The following is a 24,728-nucleotide window of genomic DNA, read 5'->3' as shown; positions in this document are numbered from 1 at the left end:
CGCATAACAATAAATAAATCTCTTAAAAATCAAAAAAAAAAAAAAACAGGAACCCCAAATTCATAAATTGTACTTATTTTATTTTAGATTTTTTTTTGTACCGCAGAATGTGACTTTTAAAGCAACTTATCGTATGTTTATATATGTATGTAGTTCAGTGAAATTACTTTTACTCTATTTAAGCAGGAAACATACTTCCGAGGTAAATATAAAATTTACTTTAATATTAAAAATTATTAAAATGATTATTAGTTTCATAGAATGCAGATTGTTGGCATAGAGATTAATATTTGAGAAATTCGTTTTAAACTTGGATTTCATAAAAGATCAATTTATAATGAACGTGGAAAGAATGATAGAAAAAACAACACATTTTCTCATAATTGGTAACATTTGGCCTAGCAGATCTGTATATATATTTAAGTAGAGGTAGATATTTCAGAATTCGAAACAGTGTACAGTAAAGAACCAGGTGTAATTGGATTTTTTGTTAATACATAATTATAACGATATTCAATGATCTTTTTGAGCAGAAACGCGTTATCGAAATAAGTCCGTAGAGTTTAGAAGAAATTTAATTATAAGAGTCGCAATAATTCGAATAATGAAAATAAGGACTCTGTTTGAAAGGTGATATTTTTTAAGTACAAGATGCTTAATTTAAAAATTTTTTAATCACAATTTTAAAAGTTCGAATAGATCTATAGAAATACTTTATTTCTGACATGACTTTGAGATAGGGAAAAGAATTTCAATTCAATTTTTATAAAACGAAAATAATTTCTCTCATATTTGTGTAACACAATCGTGTTACTTTAACAGGACACCTAATATTCATTTATATATATACTTCTTAAATAAAATTTTATCCTTTTTGTATTTTATATTTGTGTGAATGTATGATGCTTTCATATTTCATAAACATTCAACTTATCATCCTAAAAGCATCAACTGTTTACTTATTTCATTCTCTTTTTCTGTTTTTTTTTTTTGCCTTCTACTATAAATTTTGTTTTTGCTTTTAATTTCTGTTTTTTTTTTCGTAATTTTCATTTAGTAAGGATAACAACGGTTTATTCTGTTCGCGAAAAATATCAAACCCAAAAACATATAAATTAGTTTTATGAGGAAGTTCCTTTATGATTTTACTTAGTATAATTCTTTTTTAAATTCGATGTCATGGTGATGTTTGTGTGTGTTTGGCGGTTTGCTATATTGTATAATGAGAAAAGAAACAAACACAAAAAAACACAAAAAAAAATATAGATCCTTGTGTTTTACTTTTTATTTCTTCTTCTCGTTACTCTTCATTTTTTAATATTTAAAGTTTACTTATATATTACGCAAATGACAAAAGCAAACAATAATAAGCATAACAATTACAATAACAACAAAAAATGTACAGTATATAATAATTATAGCAACAGAAAGAACAACAAAAATTGCGACAATGTTATGGGGAACCTGAAAATGGGAAAGGGAAGGATTTTGGTACATATATATGAAATATAATAACGGTAAAATTTTAATTGTAATTATTTTTACTAGAGGGCATAATGTTGTTTTATCATTTTAAATTGTTTCATTTTATATCTATAGAAGTTGCAATTGTATTTTATATTATATTAGGATCTATATTCGTATAGATATTAAAAAAAGTATATAATAATGACAATATCCTTCTGGGAAATCTATAACATTTTGTTTTCTTTGTTTTCTTTTGTTGTTATTTTCGTTTTGCTATAGCTAATACACATCCTTTTCACTTTTATTATATTACGTCGTTATGAAGATAAGTCACCTGTATTATATGTATATAATCTGTATATATGTAATATAAGTATGTAAAGGTTAAAATTATTTCAATAATAATATTATTTATACATAATAAAGAATATATGGCGTGAATAGAGAGCGTAGATATCAGTAAATTATGTAAGTATGTATAAATATTGACTGATGCACTTATTTTTTACACTAAATATTAATTGTGCTTTATAAATCTTGTGTTTCATATGTGTTTTATGTATATTATAGAATTAATACTTGAAAAACTAAAATTTAATATATTTTCGTAATAGAATTTCAATTAAACTGGTAGATTATAGAAATTGTATAAAATATATAAAAAACTAATATTAATATTAAATGGTGGATTAATTGTACTTAATTATTAAAATTCTATATACAAATTATAGTTATTATTATAAATTAAATAATTTATTATTTAAAACGAATTTAAATGCAAATGACCGGGAAGTGCAAGCTTAAATATATAACAGTTCGAAGTGTTGTATTTGCAGATTTAAAATTTTGTATATGAAGGATTTATGGCAAAAGTTCTCCATCCAAATTAATAAATATATTTTGCATTTTATGGAAAAAGGCTATACCAAATAATATTACTAGGAATTTTCACTAGAATTTTTTGGAAAATGAAGTATGTATGAGTCTTTTAATTTATAATTTATGCATTTGCAAATTAAAATTAGTCAGTTGATAATAATTATTATCTATTGCATACAATATTGAATTCAAATAAGAATTTACTCATCTGATTAAAATATTAAATAATTAAAAGAAAAAATTCAATGTAATTAAAATTTTTTTAAAATATAAGTTCAATACTATTTTTGAATTGAAATTTTGAAAAATTTGCAATATTTAACTAATAAATTTTGTTGTTTCTTTAATCAAAAGGCGTTATAGTCTTAATAATTTTATCCAGCACAGTTGTGATTTGTCAAACTGTTTGTCAAAGTTTTTATGATTGTTTCTTTTCATAAAAAAGTTTTTTAAATTTGTAATTTAGTTGTTTGGACTTTTAAAATTGATATACCTATATGCGGCACTTACTAAAACTTCGGTATGGATTAAAATATCGAATGTTTGAGATTTGAGAAAGTCGGATACTAAAAAATTATACTTGGATATCTGAAAAACCACAGGATTTCTTTGATTTTCTAAGTTTCTAAATATTTTTTTTTAAGTTTTCATGTTTATTTGACGTGAAATTTTTTGTTTTTGAAATCTTTAATTTAGTGAAAAAATATAATATTCAGTGTTTGAGTAATATTTTTAATTTTACTTTAACTTGTAATTACTAATATTTAATATTAGTATTTTTTTATTATTATAAATTTAAATGGAGTCTTTCATATTGTTTTCAAATGAGTTTGCTTTGTACAAAATAGTTTGGACAAATTCAAAATTATTTCAATTGAAAATTTTTTTTTTAAATTTAATTACTTTGTTTGTATACGAATGCACAGATTGAAATTATTGTTTAAATATACAAACACATTGTGTATATTTTGAGTATACATAATAAACATATTATATGTACATATGAATGTATAGATATTTTTAGTATCACAAAAATTAATATAAACTTTTCACTTAATTTATCAACAATTTGTTCAAAATTTTTCCAATTTAATTTACTTTGTTTCTTCTCTCCAAATACTTTCATATTCACCTTACATTTGTATAGAAATTGAGGTAAATGAATTTCATATTAACTCCCTTAGAAACTACACACAATTAAACATTTCAACAATATATATAAAAAAAATTTGGAAATTTCAATTAAAAAATTTATTGCAAAATTTACCACCATATGTTGGTAACTTTTAACTTTTGTGTAAAAAACATAGTAGAACTAAAAACTGTCAATTACATATGAAATTTTCATTTTAGCATATTTTTGAATATTTGGACGAAAAAATATTTTCTATTTACTTATTTTCAGTTTGTCGTTACTTGATCGTTTAATTTTTTTGTTATTTAATCTATAGGTAAGTTTTAAAATTGTCTTGATTTTTTAGTGATATCGGATCATTTACACAAGATTTGAAATTTCTAAAGAAGCCCTCATAGCAAAATAATTAAAGCTATCTTTAATTCCAAATGAAATCTAAACAAATATTTAGGTCACAGTATAGGTTTTCAAATTGAAGATCATCTTTTGAGACTTGTCAATACCCCTAACTGATTTGAATGCAAAACAAAAAATAACACTAGTATTCGAATAATTTTATGAAAAGGAATAGGGCTTTCTTGAAAAAAATCGTTAATTTTAGTTCTATATAGAATAGCTGCAACAAAAAATTTAATATGTAGTAAATAAAAGTTAAGGTGAATATCCTTTTTTATGTTTGTTACTTTGTTTTCTGGTTTTCGTTTAAAGAAGTTGGGTAAAAAGTACTTAAAATGTTGCCTAAATATTTGTAAGAATATTTTATATATGTACGTACATGTGTTTATATTCAATAGTATGTATTTGTTCTATATTTTTGTAAAAAAGAAAAGAAAAGTAACAATCAAAATATTACGGATAAAAGGAAATTTTTTGAAATAAAACAACAAAAGGTAACAAAAAAAGGTAAACAAAACTAAAGAAAAAAACAAAAATATTTTTATTTCTTAAACTGGAAACACTGAATTTTTTTTTTGTTTTGGGAAACAATTTAGCACTTTTACATTTTCTCTTACTCTATTTTTTTGTTCTTACAGCTAGTAAATATTTGGTTTTTCTCCCTTCTCTTATTATTTTCTGCACAAATTTTAAAATTTCCAGTTCTAGAAAAGTAAATAAATATACATACTTATTTGAAAGTTTTTTTTTTGTTCTGACTCCCAGAAAAGTTTATTTGATCTTAAAAGAAAGTTTTACTTTTAAAAAATGATTATAGAAAATTTAATAAATTCCTATAAATAAAATAAAAGGTTAATAGTTCAAGATGGCACAAGTGTGTTTGTTTTATTTTTTCCTTATTTATTATAAAAATGGTCATTTTAATAATGCTTTAAGAAACGTTTTTAACAGCACTTTAAAAATTTAGATATTTTACAGATTTTAAAACCAGTTTCGTTCTTATTATGTTTTGGGAAGAATCAAATATCGGACAAGCAAATATCTCTAGAATATAGAAAGCAAGGCAAACAAGTTTCTTTAAACAATTTCTTTTATAGATATTAACTTATAAAGAAAGATTACAATATACACAGTGAGTGACATAATATTATATACCATCATGTAGGGTAACAAAAACGAGTAAAATTTTTATTTAGAACTAAATGTCAAATCTCAACGGTTTTCGAAGAACAGAGATTTTAAAGAATTTTCACGTAATTTGTACTTGCCCAAACTTTTTTGCTCATTACTTCCTTTCCGAAAATAAACGAAATAGATAGATAAATTAGGTTTTTTCTAAAGTTCGAATGTTTGGTATTCCGAAAGTACATAAAATACAAAATTATGTAATATGTTACTTCCAAACCCTGTACAAGCACTTTCAAAAATTGTGAAAAACTTTTACTCATTTTTGATGCCTTAATAATGGTATATATTATGTCACTGATTACTGAAACACCCGTATATCGAAAACTATGTTTCGAAAAATGAATGCTTTTTATAATTTTGTCCGAAATTTCGTTGGAATATAATTTAAGCTACACACAGCGATGAATTCGAATATCTATAATGAAATTAAATCTGAACAATTGGAAAATCCAACTCGTTGGACGTTGTTTTTATTCCCTAAAAACTAGAAAAGACTGTGTGATTTATATTGTAAATAAATTTCAATAAATCAAATATATTTCAAGGATTAAGGATAAAATTATTGAATGAAATATTTAACTTAAAAATAAATCATTTATTTTTGAATAAATTTTAAGAAAATTTCTATAAAATTTATGATAAGTTATAGGAAATAACTTTAACAGGGCAAGATAATGAATAAGAATAAATTGACTCTGTCTTAGAAGGACAAATAAAGAATACAATAAAGTCGAACTAAATATAATTAAGTAATTCAATATTAAGTGGACTAATTATGAGAGTTTCGGAAAACTACATTTAAAAATTATTTATGGCAATAATTAAAAATATAAAAATAATTTTAAAATTTCAGTTAAACGAACTGGAGTAAAAAAAAATTAATTAACAATTTCGAAATTTTTATGATTCTCAATTTCTTTTAGTACTTTATTACACCAATATCTTTAAGTGACAGAAAAAGAAAAAAAAATTTAATTACACGTACATAAAAACCAATTTATTTAGCACATATTATGTTTATTTTGATCCTTGAGAACCTGCATTACATAAATTTCATATTTTGGTAGAAATTTTTGCAAAAGTCATAAAAAATAAAGTGAAAAGTTAAAAAAAAATTTAACAGAAAAGTCAAACATTTTCTTTTAACTATTTTGTCACTTACCTTTTCTGTTAAAAAAAAAAGGAAACAACATAATATTAAAATGTCAGAAGCACAATGGAAATGGTGTCAAAATTCAATTTTCTGGAACAAAAGATTGTAAAATATACAGTACGCTTAAAAAAAAATAATAATCTTTTCATAAAAGAAAACAAGAGTGGTGAAAATTCAGAGAAAGTCAGATTTTTTTTTTCTTCATTTTTATTTGAACATTTTGAATTATATTTTACTTAAAAGTAAAAGGTCAGCATGAAATTAAATTTAATAGCTTGGAAAAGTTAAGAAAAAATAATTGATAATTTAATGTTTTGTATAGAAGAGAACATGTTTTTCTTTCTTGTGTTGTTAACGGCAATGTAAGATCCAAAAAGCTTCAGTATTTTTTCTTTAACCACTAAAAAATTATGTATAATATAATATTTCTTGTGTTGTTAACGGCAATGTAAGATCCAAAAAGCTTCAGTATTTTTTCTTTAACCACTAAAAAATTATGTATAATATTTTATTTTGCAATATCAAAAATTTTAGGTGTTGATATCGAACAATATAGTTAGCGCTATAAGCTACATAGAGATTAAAGTTAATTTGGTAAGAGCATTCAATTCTGAAAATTCAATAAGTTAAATATGAAAATCTAGCTGTAATTAAAAAAATAAATAGTACCTATTTCAATTATCCTTTCAATATTGTGGGATGAAGTCCATAATCAGAATATAGAGCTTTGAATGTCAAAATATAGTTCGAAAAACATAGTTAGAATATTGTTAAATCAATATTTTCCCATAAAATAACAAATTTCAATAACAAGCCACTTTATTCTATTTATAAAGATGCTGAAAATAGGTCGAAATTTAAAGTTTAAGTTAATGTTTTAAATATTGGAATTTAAATTTAAGGTATGGCTTTCAAAGTCAAATAATTGTAATCCATGATTAAAATAACAGCAAAAAAAAAATACACAATGGTGTAAAATATGCTGCGATTCACTTTTCTTCCATTTTAATACTAGGAAAAAAATATTTCTATTTAAGAGAGAGAATTGACAAAATATGAGAGTTTCGTCCAAATGCTTTTTTAAATTGCAATTGATTTGTGAAAATATTTTTTTTTGTCGTAAATTTTAAGCTTTGATGAAAATAAGTAATGAATTTGGTATTTTAATATGAGCTGGTTATTTCCTTCATTTGAAAAATATTAAATTCAGAAAAAATTACAAAATTTTTTCCAATTTAAATTCGGAAAACTTTTTTGAAAAAATAGAAAAAAGAGAAAGGAAAACTTTCTTTATTAAATTAAATTCTTTAAATTTAAATTTAAAATTCCCTAAACATAAAGAGAAAAACTATTAAACAAAGTAAAATTAAAAAAAAAACGTACCAAAATATTTTTTAACAATTCACCTGGAATTTTAAATAGAAAATGTTTATATGTATGTATGTTACGTGTAAATTTTTTCAGACGTATCTTACATTTTTCTTCATTAATTTCTTTTATCGATTAATTTCTATAAATTTTTATAACATTATATACAATATACAATTATTATGAACAAATAATCAACACTTTTTATTTTTTGAAGAACACTTTCCCAAATATTGTTAAAACAATTCACAACCTTAATAATTATAAATTCACCACCAGCAAACAATGACTATAATAATATGTCCTTGGGACTCCTTAATTGAATTCAATGTTGAATATTAAATTTCCAACAAATTGAATTAAGTTCTTGTTTTTTTCTCGTCTTCTCTTTTATTTTCAAATGAAAAGGATTTTTTCTTATTTTTTCATTATTGTAACTTTTTTCAACCTACGTGAATTTTCTGTGTTTACCTTGAGTAATTAATTATTTATTAATGAATTATGCTGTTATTTTAATTAATTTAATCACTTTGTTTATTCAACGATTTTTTAAACTGGCTTTTGTATTAAATTTTCTCTTTCTTGCTCTTTATATTATTTTGAAAGAAAAAGAAATAAAAGCTAGATCTATCATCTACACAACTTTTATAATAATAAATTTTCATTAGGATTATTTTTGTCCTTTTGCACTTTACAGTATACGCGAGTATTTTATACAATATAAAATTTTTTATTCAAATTCAAATGTTGATCCACGTTATACTGTCAACATTGCTGACAAAAAAGGATTTAAAATTAAGCATAAAATGAAGAAAGAATTAAATTAAATTATTCTATGACCAAAAGTATCGTATAAAGAAATAACAAAAAAAATTATAATAACAATAAAAAAATAAGAAAGAAGAAACGGAACTCAAATCCTCTTTTTCAAATCAAGGCAATTGAAAATTTAAATAAAGAAAAATGAAAAAATTAAAATAAATACAAGGAGGGAAAAAACAAAAAGTAGAATGAGAGTCAAATAAACATAGCTTAATGGATTTAATTTCGTTTTTAAATTAAAATTCGTTTAAATTATGTTTATTGTGTCCTTATTTTATAAGTTCTTATGGAAACGAACCAAGAAAAATTAGAAAAGCAAAGAAAAAAATCTTGAAAACGCCTGAAGGTCAATAAAGGACCAATTAATGTAATAATGTTATGTAAATTTTGTTAAAGAAAATTTAAAAATTTATTTCAGATTTGAAAATTTTTCTTGCAATTTGTTTTAAATATTTATAATATTGCCAAGGACAAAAATAAAGGAAAATTTCCATCTAATAATTAAAATATTTTAAAATTTTGAAATTTTTCAGTTTTTATTTGTTTTTCGTTTATTTAATATTTTTTTGTAAATAAATTGTGTTTTGCAAAATATCACTGCAGTATGATATTAATTTTCCTAGAGAAATTTAAACAAAATTAATAAGACAAGAACAGAATATGGTTTAAAATACGGTACTTCTCCCTAGGAAGGAAGGTCAATTGAGGTGTTTATTCGATTTATTTAAAATTTGTATGAAGGATCAAGAAGAAATATATAAAATTATATGAAAATGATAACGTTTTCAATAATTTTTCTTATAAACACATATAAATTTTATGCCATGAAAATGTTTTATGCATATTTACTAAATGGAATAAATTTGGAAGAAATAATAAACTTGTAATAAAAATGCCGCGAAAGACTCTTGAACAAGTTCTAAAATACTTTCTAAATTTATTATAAGACATACCAATAATTTGTGTAAGAGATTATTGCTATAACTTTGAAGGACTAACTGAATCTGACTGTGTAATATTCCTCGAACAAGAAAAAATGAGAAACGATATGAGGTAATTTTTAAGGTTATTCTGAAATTTGGTCTTAATCATTAGAGTTTCCAGTTGTTGACGGAATATTCTAAGCTCAACAAAATGGTGTGATTTTTGTTGGATCATAGTTCGAAATTATTTATATCAGAAAATAATGGAAATTATGATCGATATCTTGTTGTCAAAATAAAAAAATTTACAATAATTTAATTTTCTGTTTTACGGTGTTTAAAAACAAATAAATTTGTAGATTTGTACAACAATACACCACGACTATGCTTAAAGATCTATTGTGTACTCTTCTTCGCCCTCGCCCTTTATTCCGTAATAATACCAATCGTAAAAATTTGGAATAGTTATGAGGTTTTTTGGTATAGCAATGAGAATAATTTAAATTAAGATGATTGTTTAGCACTTTTCCAAAAATTTTTTGAAAAAAAGTGATTATTAGTTTCACTCTGTCCGTCCGTCCGTCTGTCCGTGTGTCTGTTTACAAAACTTTTACACCTTTGAAGATTGAAAGCTGAAATTTAATACGTACATAGATCTTTACTTAAAACTTATTTCCGTAGAACAAAATTTTTACCTACCTCCCCACCTGTAGAAGTTACACCCCACCAAAACCCAAAAACTGGCCTTTTTTAACTATTTGTTTATGAAACCATAAGCACTTTTGAAATTTTGCAAAAGCAGAAAGGCAGTGGCTTGCTTGCCCTAGCGCGGTATACTACAGATAAACTTTAGAAAAACAAAATGGCCGCTCAAATTTACCGTTATCTAAAGTCATTTTTTTTCAAATTTTTGATTTCGTTTTTCTTCTAGACCCCAGCCAGTAGGAGCTTGAAATTTTAGAGGCTTTTAGACATTAACAAATTGTCCATTTTGCTAGAAGAAGATTTTTTTCCATCTCTACCCCCTCTCAAGTTATCGCCTCTTGAAATTTGTAAAATTTGAATTTTTGACACCTTATATTTCTGAAACCGCAAGCTTTTTTAAATTTCTATAAGCGCAAAAAGCTAACGGTAAATTCCATGACATTAAGAAGTATAATTATTTTTCTTAACTCACAAAATTAACCCTTAAAATTGAGCATTATGTTAACCCCACTTTATATTAATTTTTGCTTTATTTCAAAGACTGCATAAATCGTTCATCCTAAATATATGCAAACCTAGAAATAGTTTTGTATATGAATGAAAATAAATTTTAATAGTGTGGTAGGTATACATAGACTGAACTTAAAAGCAGAATTTTCACTTATTGAAAGGAAAAGTGCTACAATACAAACCATTGGTTTGACCCAACTTTATTTTTTAGAAAAAGTTTGTTCACTTGTTCAAGGACTGCTTTATAATCAAATTTATTATTTGGTTAGATCCAAATTTATTAATTCTAAACAAACAAATACACCTGAATTCGCCATTTTTTAATTTTTTACATAATTTTCAATAATAATGAATAAGGAACGTTACTGAATATTACACATCGATTTTTAGGTGAAAACGCACTTCTCCATGGTAGGAAAACATAAATAAACTTTTTTTAGAAAAATGTCGGTCTGTCGGTCTTTCGACATGTCAGGATTTTTTTGATAATTTTCAATGCACCTAAATTTCAAAAAGAAGTTAGGTGCCAGAAACTAAACTTTTACTACGAACCAAATTTACATCTTTGCGCATATAAAGAATAAATTATAATTAATCAATTTAACAGTTTAATTCAGTTAAAGAGGTTTACAAGTTAAATTCAGAGTGTTAAAACAATGAACTACAGAAACTAGCTGGTTAACCCTTCTGAAAATTGAGATAAAGTGAGCCTCTACTAAGAGCCATATTTAAATTTTTCTAGGTACATTAACTTAAAGCTTATTAACCCCCTCAAAATTTGAAAGAAGTGTTTCAAAGGCATTTTTATAGTTTTGTTCAACACTTTTCCTTAATTAGGCAGTTGCCGTCGGTTACGTGTTGATCATATCAAATTTTATTTATTTTCTTATTAATTTATCAAAATTTCACCAAAATTATTTAATATTCAAAAAATAATATGAATATAATGAAGGAGACGAGAAAAATTGTGAGTTTAAAATATGATTTGCAATAAGCTTAAATTATCTTCTATCTAGCGTTTAAAAAATCTGAACTTAAATGATCTGATTAGAGATTTAGGATGATTTTTTTTTCTGAATTTAATATTTAAGATTCTTATTATCTTACAAATATGGCCGTTCAGTTCTCGGTTTTCAATTTTTAAAAACACAAATTTATTTAAGAGATTTTAAGTTGATAGATTGAAACGTACATCCGCTAACCTGAAAGAGTTTTATAATTTTTCTTTAAAATTAAGGATTGCATTTTGAATTCAATTTTAATATGCTACAAAATTAACACTTCCCTTATTATACGCACTGCAATCCATAAATTGATTATTGGTTATACGAAATTTCATTTTGACTTAAATTGGTGTACCATACAACTGAAAGAACAATGACAATTTGCTCAAGAAAATTGCGATAATAAAACAGTGGTATTTTTTTCTCATTTGAAAATTGTAATTGAATTTTTGTTTAGGAACCATGTTCAAAAATGTGTTTAAAAATTTATATTTTTTTCTTCTAATTGTCAAATTTTCAATTATACTTGTTTATACCAATTGTTTTGGCTTCAAATTTTTAGTGCAATTTGTTTGATTAAAAAGATAAAATACTTCGTGCCCTTAAGTTATAAAAATTGTGTTGCGGAATAGAAAGATTCGAAAATTTGCTATATTACACATGATACAGATGCCTTCCCTTTCTTAGCGGGTTCCTTTAAGTGGAACTCATATTTCTTGTAAAAAGAACATTTCGCATTAAGTATTCATTCTGAAAACACTGTATTTATATATGTAACTATATTAACTTGCTTTACTTATTAATAATTAATCTGTATAGACTCAATTGTGAAATCTTAATAAATTACAGATTTATTTTAAGATGAAAAATTAAACCAAATGTGAAAATAAATAAAATGTTTACGATATTTCCACTTAAGTTAACCTTTAAATATGATTTTCTTTATTCTATTCATCTCAATAATTTCTTTTGTAACTCTTAATTTTCACTTGCTGTTATTATTATAAATTTCAACTACACATATAGAATACAATAGAATTAAAATACTTGACGCGTTATGACAAAAATTCAACATGTTAGCTTTTTTAAGTATTATACATATGAATATAAAAGATATAATATGAATTTTGTTTTAAGATGAATATACATCTACAATATTACAATACTTATCTACATAATATGTGTATAAGTAAGCTTTTAAATTCTAATCGTAGTTTATTGTCTCTAAACAATTGAATAACAAAAGCCAGAAAAAATATCAAAATATTCTACATTGTCTTAACATCCATATCAATTCAAGCAGCTTATAAGCAAACAATAAGATTTATCGTTCCTAACATAAAATTTTCTTTAAGAAACATTTTAGATTTGTTATTTTTAATCATACACATTCACATATCACTGTACAAGGTTGGTGTTAATAACTACATATATGTATATATATATATATATATACAGAAATAAAGAATCATATCTGATGCATATATTTTTATAAAGATTTTAATAGCGCTTCAGGAACATTTGAAGATGATTTAGAAAACGTTAAAGATGGAATAAAATACGTTTATCTTATATAAATATTGTTTTGCTGCTTTTGTTCTAAGAATATACAACTATAAGTACATATAAGAAATATTTAATCTATTATGAACAAATTGGATTAAATTTAAGAGGTACACGAAGGATTTTTTTGTTTTTTAATTATTGAAAAGAAAAGTAGGGTGTTTTTTAGTTTCTTTAAATTCTTGTGTACAAAATAATTTATGCATCAAGGGCAGCATAGTCTTAAAGAGTTAAGGTGATTTAAATTATTGAATAAATGCTTAAAAGTAAAATATGGAAGCCAACAATATCATTGGGCTTAACTAAAAAATTATTAAAATTTTGTTAAGTGTAATTTTTTAGATACAAATGTAAAGTGAATATAAGCCGCAAAAAAGTATTGACTTGGATTTTTTCAAAATTTAGTAAGAATTGCTTCCATGTTTACTTTAACATAAACATTATTATAAAATTGGTTGGGATCTCTTTTCAAAAACGGCATGACCATACTTGAATTTCGGTCTATTTAACAAAACTTTGTCAAATTCGAGGTTGGTTTTTTGATAGAACTACTTTCTAAAATTTCTAGATTTTCTTATATACAAAATCCATATCTGTCTGAAATAACAGTAATTAAAGCAGAGTTGCTTACTAACGAAGACGTTTTTTATAAGGTTTCGAACGACAATGTTGGCCAACAAAAGGGCTTTGTAGCATCTTTTTTTTCAATTCTCCAGCTTGAAATTTTTCTAATTTATTCTCAAACGTGATCAAATTTATTTTTACATTTTTATAAAATACTTCAAGTGACAACATTGTACGTTTTATTTATACCTTTCACTCTTTTTTAGCAACTGGATAAATTTTCTTTCAATCTTTTGATGTATGTGTTCCATAAATTATTTATACTATAATAAAGATGAAATTTTATTAAGAAAACAAAAGATTTTTCTTTTTAATTTTTTTAAATTCATTAGTTAAAGTTTTGATTAATATGAAAATACTTTTTTTGGTTTGGTTCCTTTTTCTGAAGGCTTTAGAAATTGAAAGTATTTTCTTTAAAACAAAAGGAAATTTCACTTAAATCTTAATATTAACATTTTTCATAGTTAATGGCAAAGAGAAACAAACTAAAAGAAAAACAAAATGGGGGGGAAAAACAAAAGAAAAAATCAAATCAATAAAATAAATGACAAATAATTTACAAAATTAATAACCGTAATTTCTTGGTCACCACCTCCATATTATTATAATTTTATTCTGTTCAATTTCAAAAATGAAATGGCTGTAGGCTTGCGAGTGAAGAAGCTGACACAAAAATAAACAAAAACAAAAAATGCCCTTTCATATCATTCACTATAACATTCTATGTCAAATCATCTTTTCATCATAACATTAAGAAAATTACTTTTTACCACAATTATTATTATTGTATCAATTATATTGTTTTTTTTTTTTTTTTTTGCCCCGTTCTTTGTATCACAAATTTTTCTAAATTACATTTGGAAGGATCTTCATATTATTCATTTGTTGTGTTTTCTTTTTAATTTTTATTCCATTATTTTTACATTATGTATATTGTCTTAAATATACAATGTACAACAAATTAAATCAGGAAAAGAAAAATGAAAAAAGAAAAAGAAAATAAAATTAACCTAAAATTATGTATAACTGGGAAAAGTAAGGATGAAAATAAGGAAAAACAATTGATAAAGGAGCAACATTACATTTTTATCTCATCTTAGATAATATAAAAAAAATCAAGTATGAAAGAGACAAAACAAAGAATTGTGACAATACACAAGAAAAATATAAAAATTAAAAGGATCAAATACACAGAATAATGAAACAAGCACTCACAAAAAAAAAAGGACACAAATTCGTCCTTCAAAGAAAATCGTTCCGATATATTTATTGTTTTCTTTTTATTTATTTTTTGCCCTTTTCTGTTTCTTTTTCATATTAATTTTTTTTTGTTGTTCTACATGAATGTACCCAAAAGAAATGATTGTTTAAGTTTAAATTTCAGTTTCTTAATGGCACCACTTCATATTCTCCAACGTATTTTCTTGTTATTTTCGTTGTTCTTAAAAAATTTTGTTGCCATGTTACAATTTTTTATGAATTTCTTCTGTTTTTTTTTATGTATTTTTATTTGATTTTTTCTTTTGGTATCAAAATTCAAAAAATTATTTTTTATCCTTTTTCTTTCCTTATTTTAATTGTTTGTATTCTTATTTGTTTACTTTTTTTTCGGTGACAATATTCCTATGTAGATTCTGAGTTTCAAATTAAAACTATAAAATGGTAGAAGTTCAATAGATGAGAAATAATAAAGTGGAAAGCTAAAACGAAAAAAAAGAAAAATTAAGAATAAAAACAAGAACAACAAAAATGCTGAAAAAGTCCTACTTTTGTCCTTTTTGATTTTTCTTTTTGTTTATGTCCTCATTCACAATTTCATTTTATTAAATATTTATTTTAATTATATTGAGAGGCGTATATTTTTGTTTTTTTTTTCACATTTTTTTCTGTAATTTACTTCGAAATAATCACCATTGAATTAACAAATAAATAGATACTGCATGAATTAGTCCAATGCTCTATACAGATCTATATAACTCTAAAATTGTACTGGTACATATTTGACATTGGTATAGAATTTGTTTTGTGCGGATAAGTAAAATAAAAATCAATATAACATTAGAATGAGCAGTTTAAATGAGTTTTTGATTCATTATAGAAAATTTCAATACTTTATTTATAAATGAATGGCAGGTCGCTCCTGTTAATTCAGTTGTCTCATATAGATGTATCTTGAATGAATAACAAGATTGAATATTAAGTATTAATTTTAAATTTATTGATATTTAAGTTTTACGCGTATTCTTCAATGGCAAACTAAGGCAGATCATGTTAACAACGGCCGTACTCTATATGGGTCTTTATAAAACTTTTATATACTTTTAGCTTTACTAAATAATATTATGATGCAACGTTCTAGTGTATCTGATTTTTTTAAACGCAAAAAAACATTTCAAAGTCTCACGATTTTTTCTGAACTATTTGAAGCTAAAATCAAGAGATGTAATTCAAATAAGAGTTAACAGGAAAATCGTTAACGAAATTGGCAAATAAATGAATTCTAAAAACTTATTTTGTTGTTTTATTTTTTTACTCAAAATTTTCAGAATTGAAATTCTTAATTATTTTATTAAGAATTTAAATTCTTATTAAAGATACTATTATAAATTGACCGTAAATTTTTCAAAAATTAAAAAATATTTTTATTTAGTAGATCACAATTTCTTGATAAATTTCGTGGAAAATTCACTATTTTACAATTTTATATTAGATATTTAATTGATCTCTGGTCTAAAATATCAAATTGACAGATTTTTTGTAATACTCGTATATCTCATAATAGATTGATCAATTTCTATTGTCATGAGAAAGTCAAAATTATAAATTGGAATATGTGATTGAATTTACATAAGTTCCATCTTTTACAGAACCAATACTATTCCTACGATTTCAATAATACAAAACTTACTTTGATTTCTTAATAGTATTAATAATAATAAACTAAAATAAAAATGTTAATTTACTCCTTTTTATACGAGTAGTAAAAATGAAAAATTTTATTCCAACTCCAAAAAAAAAATTACAAATCTTTTTTTTTTGTTGTGCATTAAAACGATGTAAATTTAAAATAGAAAAACCACCCGACATAATTTAGTTCAGTAAATTTTTTGACAGCAGTCTGCTGGTCCTTTTTAAATGTAGTGGAAAATTAATATTGCTATTATTTATCTTTGTAATGGTAAATTTAATTTTTGTTCAAAAAAAAAAAAAACAAAAAAAAGAAAAAAATACGGAAAGGCTTAAATTATGTAAATATTTTGTGTGTTTGTATATAAATATGTTTATACGTTCTATAGTATATAGAAAATATCTTTTGATGTATACATGGGTGTGTATTTTTTTTGAAAAAAAAATAAATTTACACAATTTTTCCTTTGGGTCATTTAAAGTTGTTTTTTTTCTCCTTTTCATAGTTAGAATTTCCGTTTTTATTATAATTTTTTCTTTTTGTAATAATACAACGTCACTGCAGAGATTATAACGGGGAAAAATAACATAAGCGAAGAAAAAGAAATTTAAAAAAAGAATTGGCTTTGTTTTATTTGTAATTGAGAATAACCAAATAATATAGTATGCAGGATAAAAGGGACTATGGAATAAAAGGACTCACAAAAGCAATTTAATTTTTTCGGGTTTTTAGGTTTTTTTTTTCGTTTATGTAATTTGAGCTTAGCTGAAAGTTTCTAGCAATAGAAAGATGAGACTGTGTTTATAAGATGCCCAAATGGTTGAAATTTTAATTTGAAAATACTGTTGAACTTTTGATAGAAAATATTATCAAGTTTCACAAAAAAGTTATTGAAGTTTAAAAAAATATACTAAAAGTGCTACTGCTTTATAACTATAATTACGTTTGGCAATACTAATTTCGAAATAACACAAATTCAGTTACAAACCCATCAAATATTAATATTTAAACTCATTATTTGAATTATTTTTAATATGACAAAACTCAATATCTCTATTTATAGAAAAATTTGAACTATATAAGAGTAAAATCATTTGTATGAGCATATTGTATTCTAACATTCTATTCCAGCCTAGTAATTGTAATATATAAGAAAGAATCTTGATTAATTTACAGAAAATTCAAATAAATTTAACTTTAGCTTTTTATTAAAATTTCTTAGTAGAACAATGTGTGGGTACATCTCTTAAAATAAGCATAATAAATGTTAAAAATTTTAAATGATGTTTTATTTTCACCACATAAAATTTAATTTCTAATTAATTTAAATTATTTTGTAGACGATATTTAAGCCTAATAAAAAGAAAAATAAAAAACTTTTCTTTTGTTCAAAATTCAGTTTTAAATATAGGAGTAAATCTGTTTTTTTTTTCTTTTGCGTTTGAAGTGTCGCAAGATTTAAAAATTTTTTATAAAAAGCTTATAAATAAAATTTTTGAAAATACAAGACAGCAAAACATACAAAAGCAAAAAAAAAAATTAAGTAGGTTTTTTCTTTAATAAACTAATTAAAAGGTTTGAATTTTATTCAAAGAAAATTTTTATTTAAATATCAAAGGACTATCGAAAAGGCTATACTAGAGCTATGTATACGATATAGAGAGGGAAAATTATATTAATTTTTAAAAAACTTTTAAAATGTTAATGAGAAAAAGCGTATAATAATAAAAAACTTTATAATGACAGTTGAATGTTGTAAAATAAAATGGATGAGAACCGAAAGGCAACGATAAGATAAAGAAAACTGAGACGAAAAAAAAATTATAATTTTTTCTTTTGAAATTTTGTACCTTTTTCTTACAATAATTTATATTATTAAATATTTAAAAATTTCTGATATTTTAAAAATATTTTTCTAAAATTATAAAAGTTTTAAAATTATTTCGGCATAATTTTTTAATAAAAACAATTTTACAGGAAAAATTTCTAGTATAAAATTAATAATTGATTTTAAAATATTTTCTGGAATCAAGTACGAATTTTCATTGATCATCTATTTACTGTAAAAATAATGTTAAATAGACAGTAAAGTAAATTGGATTTAAAGTCCTAAATCAAAGGAAACTATTTTAATTTAAATTGTTAAAGTTTAAAGGCAAAGCGTGTTATTAAATATGGACTCAATAATGGAATATTCCTAAAATCCCGATTGTTACTTATTGAGAAAATATTTTTAGCAAATGAGTGTGTTTCAGAATCATCTAAATCGCCAATTCGGCATAATCAAAATCTCCAACAAATTTAAGATTTCTTTCATAATATAATATGGGAATTATTACAATAAACAAAATTGTAGTTTACAAACTAAACTGGAAATCTGAAATGACTGTATCTACATTTCTCTTGGATATTGCGATTATGAAGGAAATCAAAACTTAAAAGAAAACAAAAACTAATTATAAAGTTTGTTTCCTTATTTTGTACACAATACACACAAATATAAACGAATAAAGCTGCTGAAGTTGAAATTAACTTAATAAGGAACTTCAATGAAATCGTAAATGAATATCTTGAACTGGAATGGTTTGTAATAATTTTTAGAATTTAAATTCTGCATTCGTTTTATTACAATTATGGAGAATTTTTTTTATGCATGCAGAAAAAATTACTTAAAAAGCGTTATTTGCCTAGGTTTTTGTATAAAAATGTTATTCATTTTTTGTTCAGTCGGTATTGAACCAAATGTGATGCACGAATAGTAACTGCGCCTATATAAAAAAAATGACTCGTTAACTTATTTCTATTTGAAGAATTTTAAAGCAGTTTTGTATTTTAATGGAATTTAAACAATTTTACCAATATAGACTTTAAATAACACTAGATTTTGAAATTTTGAAACTCCAAAACCATTATAACTTTTAATTGAAAATTGAAATAGTAAAGTTGAGTCAAACCAATGGCTTGTATTGTAGCACTTTTCCCTTCAACAAGTGAAAATTCTGATTTTAAATACAGTCTATGTATACCTATCACACTATTAAAATTATTTTCATTCATATACAAAGCTATTTCTAGGATTGCATATATTTAGGATGAACGATTTATGCAGTCTTTGAAATAAAGCAAAAATTATTATAAAGTGGGGCTAACATAATGCTCGATTTTAAGGGTTAATTGCATGAGTTAAGAAAAATAATTATATTCTTTAATGTCACAGTATTTACCGTTAACTTTTTGTGTTTATAGAAATTTGAAAAAGCTTGCGGTTTCGGAAATATAAGGTGTCAAAAATTCAAATTTTACACATTTCACGAGGCGATAACTTGAGACGGGGTGGAGATGGAAAAAAATTTTCTTCTAACGAAATGAACTATTTATTAATGTCTAGAAGCCCCTAAAATTCTAAGCTTCTACAGACTGGGGTCTAGAAGAAAAAACAAATCAAAAATTTGAAAAAAAAAGACTTTAGATAACGGTAAATTTGAACGGCTAAAAGTATAATTATAGTATACCGCGCTAGGGAAAGTAAGCCGCTGCCTTTCTGCATTTACAAAATTTCAAAAATGCTTATGGTTTCATTGCAACAAATAGTTAAAAAAGGCCATTTTTAGGGTTTTGGCGGGGTATAACTTCTAGAGGGGGAGATATGTAAAAATTTTGTTCTACGGAAATAAGTTTCTAGTAAAGATCTATGTACGTACAAAATTACAGCTTTCTATCTTCAAGGGTGTAGAAGTTTTGTAAACGGACACACGAACAGGCGGACGGATGGACGGACGGACGGACGGCAGAGTGAAACTAATAAGCATTTTTTTTCAAAAATTTTTTGGAAAAGTGCTAAAAACAATTACAATCCAATTAAAATTGTTAATTTATATTTTTCGCTAATATATTTAGTTCAAAATTTTTCCAAGTAATTAGTCACATTGTTTTAAATGCGAAACAGGAAATGCAATTCTATTCATAAAATAAATTCAGCATTCAACTTAAAATTTTTGCAAGAGAATATCTACTATAAAACACTGCTCTCGTCTTTTAGTTAGTTTATGAGGATTTTAAGGTTACTAGCAGTACAAATAAATATTTTAATTAAATTTTTATAAAGTTATTAGCAAAATTCCTAACAATGAAAAATTTTTCTTTGGTTTTTTTTGCAAAACATTAAACATTTTTTAAAAAATTAATACATTAAAACTTTATTTAAATAACTTTGGTAAGTGCAGCATAAATTACAATTAATATTTTTCTTCATATTCTTAATATCAATGGAAATTTTTATTAAATTTTTTCCTAAAATAAATTTTTCACATGGAATTAAAGTCTATTTAATGATCAATATTCTTTTTTATGAACGGTATCCTTATACATAGATAATTTGCAAATAATAACGTACACAATGTATAGGTATTCAGTCAAATGGTGTATTCCTTCTGTGATGTTAACTTTTTTTATTACATTTTTTTCTATTTAAGAGAATATCCTGTTATATTTATTTCTTATATTTATTTCCAACATAAATGCATATATGTATTGTAGACCTATATACATCTACAAACACACTATTTATATTGCGAATTATATTAGTAGAAATGTGAACATACTGTGTGTCAAAACTTCCTCATTTTTCAATAAATGCTTCAAAATTTCATATTATTAAATTTTAATACAAAGTTCGATAAAAAAAATTGCAATTATTGTATCACAAAAAATTTATAAAAATTTCTATATTTAATATTTACGTCTTGTAAAATTGCATATCATTTGGCGTTACAGATGATTTAAAGATTTGATATTGAATATATTTTTTTAAATTGAGATTATTTCTAGTTTTACGCAAATTTTGTTTGCCAACTTTATCTTACCTAACATTTCGTCGACAGGTGATTTGTATGTATTTGATTTTTACATTTACGTTGCTAATAGTTTTATATATTAAAGTTATAGACCCATCAATATAACAATTGTTTTGTTATTTTTTTAACAGTTCAGTTCTTTGTTCGAATGTAATTTATAAAAAGATTATTTTGTAACATTAATGAAAGTTGAAAAATTTTTTTATTGTAAGCATAGCATTCAACCAGTTAGAAACAAGAGTTCAGCAGTTCAAGAAAGGACAAGACAAAATTGTTTTGAAATTATTTTTGATTTAATTATCACATTTGCCAAAAAATATTATAAAGAATTCATATATAAAATATGTTACCCACAAATAGCAGATATTCCGAAAAAAGTTTTTAAGACATAAAAACTTGAGATTTTTTACACGTCTTAATCTAATCCGCAGACTTCATTTGAAAAAGAAAACCAAATATACTTCTTACAAAGACTAAAACATTAAACTGCAAACGAAAGAGTTATCATATTGCATACACGAATATTGTAATTAGAACAATTAAAACTTTTTACACAATCCATACAAATATTTGATTTAATTCATTTGAAATTGTGAATTTAAATTTCATGGTTTTCAAATTTCGATATTCTATAGATTTTTTGACCGACCTCATTATGCGAAATATATTGTATATTGTGTTAAAGTAAGTAATAGTTCCCATATAAGAAGAAAATCGATATATGTATATACAGTAAAAATGCGTAAATATACGAGTACTATTGTATACGTACTCCTTAGAATACATAAAGTTCCAACATAAATTCTAAAGACGAAAAACTTAGATTTTCTTCCTATTATTATATTTTTTTTTAATTTGATTGTTATGTCAAAAATTTCAACAGTGGTTTCATCTTACAAATTTATGTTCCATTAGTAATATACAAAATTGTAATATTAGTAATATACATTAGTAATATACACGTGCTTGTATATAAATCATAATGGAGAGAAGACAAAGAAGAAAAGAAAGTAAAAATTGAAATAATTTCAATGAAAGGAAATGGTTTATCATCTAAAAAATTTTATTCAAATTTGTTGTTATTGTATATTTTATACAAATACACACAATACAAACATATTGTATATATAACTGCTATCTGATATTATATACAAGTTATATTTATATAACGGGTCTGGTATTATCTATTCTAAATTTGTATATATTTATTAATATATACAGAGTGTTGTATATTTGTGTGATGTATGAAAGATGTCCTTCTGTTTGATTAGGGATTTAACTAAATCGTCTTTATTATTTTCTGACACATTTTGTTTTTGGTTATTTTTTTTTTTTTTGCTTCTTATTGTTTTGGTGTTCACAAATTGGTTTTTCTTTTTAAAGTGAAAACAAAAATATATAATAATAAAACAATATATAATAACCTTAATTTATGTCCATCAAAAGTTTTTGACTTTTTTATGGAGTTTGGGGAAACTTTGAAGGATGTCATTAAAGTTGAACAAGGAAAAATGAATATTATTTTTTATTGTTTTTTTTTTTGCTATGAAAAAATTCTTAGAAAAATTTTTCTAAATATTTTTGTGTTTTTTAAACTTTTGATATTTTTATTTTTGATCGTTAAAAGATTATTTTTATTTTGGGATGTCAATTGAGGTGAAAAGTGAGAAAAAAGTATGACGAAAGCTGTTAATATTAAAAAAAACTATTAGGTTAGATTATACTTAAAACCTAATAATCTTATGATCTTTAGTCCTTTTGCCGAATAAAAAATAGTTACTTTCAATATGAATTTTATACATGTGGTTATGAAAAAAATTTGGTTTCTTAACGTATCAGAAATTCGAATAAAAAACTGATTTAAAATTTCACTTAAGCTTATTTAAATTTAAATTAAATTACAACTAATCTAGGAAATTAAAGAAAATTAGAACGGAATTATAAATTGAGAGTACAGTTAAGTATTTAGCTCTCTGTATACAAGTTATATTTTCAAAATATCGCGCTCAAATTTGACATGGCCCATATATTTATCAGTCTTTCAAATTTAAAATAGAAATTAAATAATAAAATTTTTCGGAGGCTAATTTAGTCGATTTCAAAATCGATATTGGGGCAAACAAAAGCGATAAACTGTTATTAAGAAAATTGATATGGTGATATTTGTCGCCATAATATGAACTTTTTTTTTTGAAAGTGGTATGAGTCCATTTCTTTATATATTCAGATATTTATGGGCTTGCGTTTGAATCAATTTAAAAATATTGGTCATAATAACATAATTTGTTTGTTTTATGTCTACACAGAACTCTGTTGAAATTGTGATTATAAATAGTAGAGAGAAGGTGTCTATAACTCACTAAAATTACCATTAACTCAGTCTTTTTAAAAAGTGGACTTATACCACTTTCAAAAAAACCAGCTCAATATTGATGATTGTAGTATGAATACAAAAAAATAAACAAAACTCTTACTCTTTACTCATATTTGAAATTTTCATTCAAAATTTAACAATTTGATTTATTAAACAACATATTGCATAAAAATTATCATAAAATACGATATTAAGTTTAAGAATAAAATTAATTCTAATCGAAAATTAATTAATGAAAATCAAAATCATCTGTTAATTTAACTATTAAATAAAAAGAAGATTTAACTCACCTGTATAATGGTTTACCGGCACTTTCACGAAACCAAAGTACCATATAAACACGATCATCTTTTGCTTCTGGTTCAATATCACAGGGTAAAATTGTTGTACGACCTAAAACAGCTTCAACTGATACCGTCGATACTGAAAATAAAAAAAAATAAGGAAAATGAATAAAATTAATTTTTTTTTTTAAATTCATAATAAATTTATATTTTAATATTAATTTTAAGTAATTAATAGGATTATTTAAATTATTTTGTTAAATTATATTATAATTGTTGCGGAGTGAAACTATAATTTTTAAAAAATTTTAATAAATTTTAACGCATATTGAAAAAAAAAATGTTAAACCACTTTTGTATTTCAACAAAAATAAATTATGGGTTTTTTGCGGAATAATATTTAAACTGAAATATTTTTACGAGCTCCAAACCTGTTAATTATTTATTTTTAAACGAATGTTTTAATTAATATGAAATTTATTAAGAATAAATTTACCACCAATGTCCCATTGCAAAAATAATGTACTTAATTGTATTAAGAGGGTTTTTTTCCAAAACTCACTGAGCTATAA

The 24,728-nt window shown here is 23.7% G+C and overlaps 1 protein-coding gene across 2 annotated transcripts in view; it reads right to left on the bottom strand.

Moving 5' to 3' along the window:
* The window catches only part of LOC129612864 (uncharacterized), a 186,362-nt gene extending 162,070 nt beyond the window's left edge, over positions 1 to 24,292 (bottom strand). For both annotated transcript variants that reach the window (XM_055526660.1, XM_055526670.1), the window contains exon 1: positions 24,163 to 24,292. In XM_055526660.1, the coding sequence (XP_055382635.1) occupies positions 24,163 to 24,206 (44 nt within the window). In that variant the 5' untranslated portion in view covers positions 24,207 to 24,292. The remainder of the gene's footprint in view (positions 1 to 24,162) is intronic.
* Positions 24,293 to 24,728: the final 436 nt, after the last annotated feature.

Source organism: Condylostylus longicornis, unplaced genomic scaffold (genome assembly GCF_029603195.1).
Source record: "Condylostylus longicornis isolate FDR11 unplaced genomic scaffold, ASM2960319v2 ptg000004l, whole genome shotgun sequence".
NCBI classification, from domain to species: domain Eukaryota; kingdom Metazoa; phylum Arthropoda; class Insecta; order Diptera; family Dolichopodidae; genus Condylostylus; species Condylostylus longicornis.
Note: the sequence above shows the minus strand (reverse complement) of the source record. Positions and strands in the feature narration are given on the sequence as shown.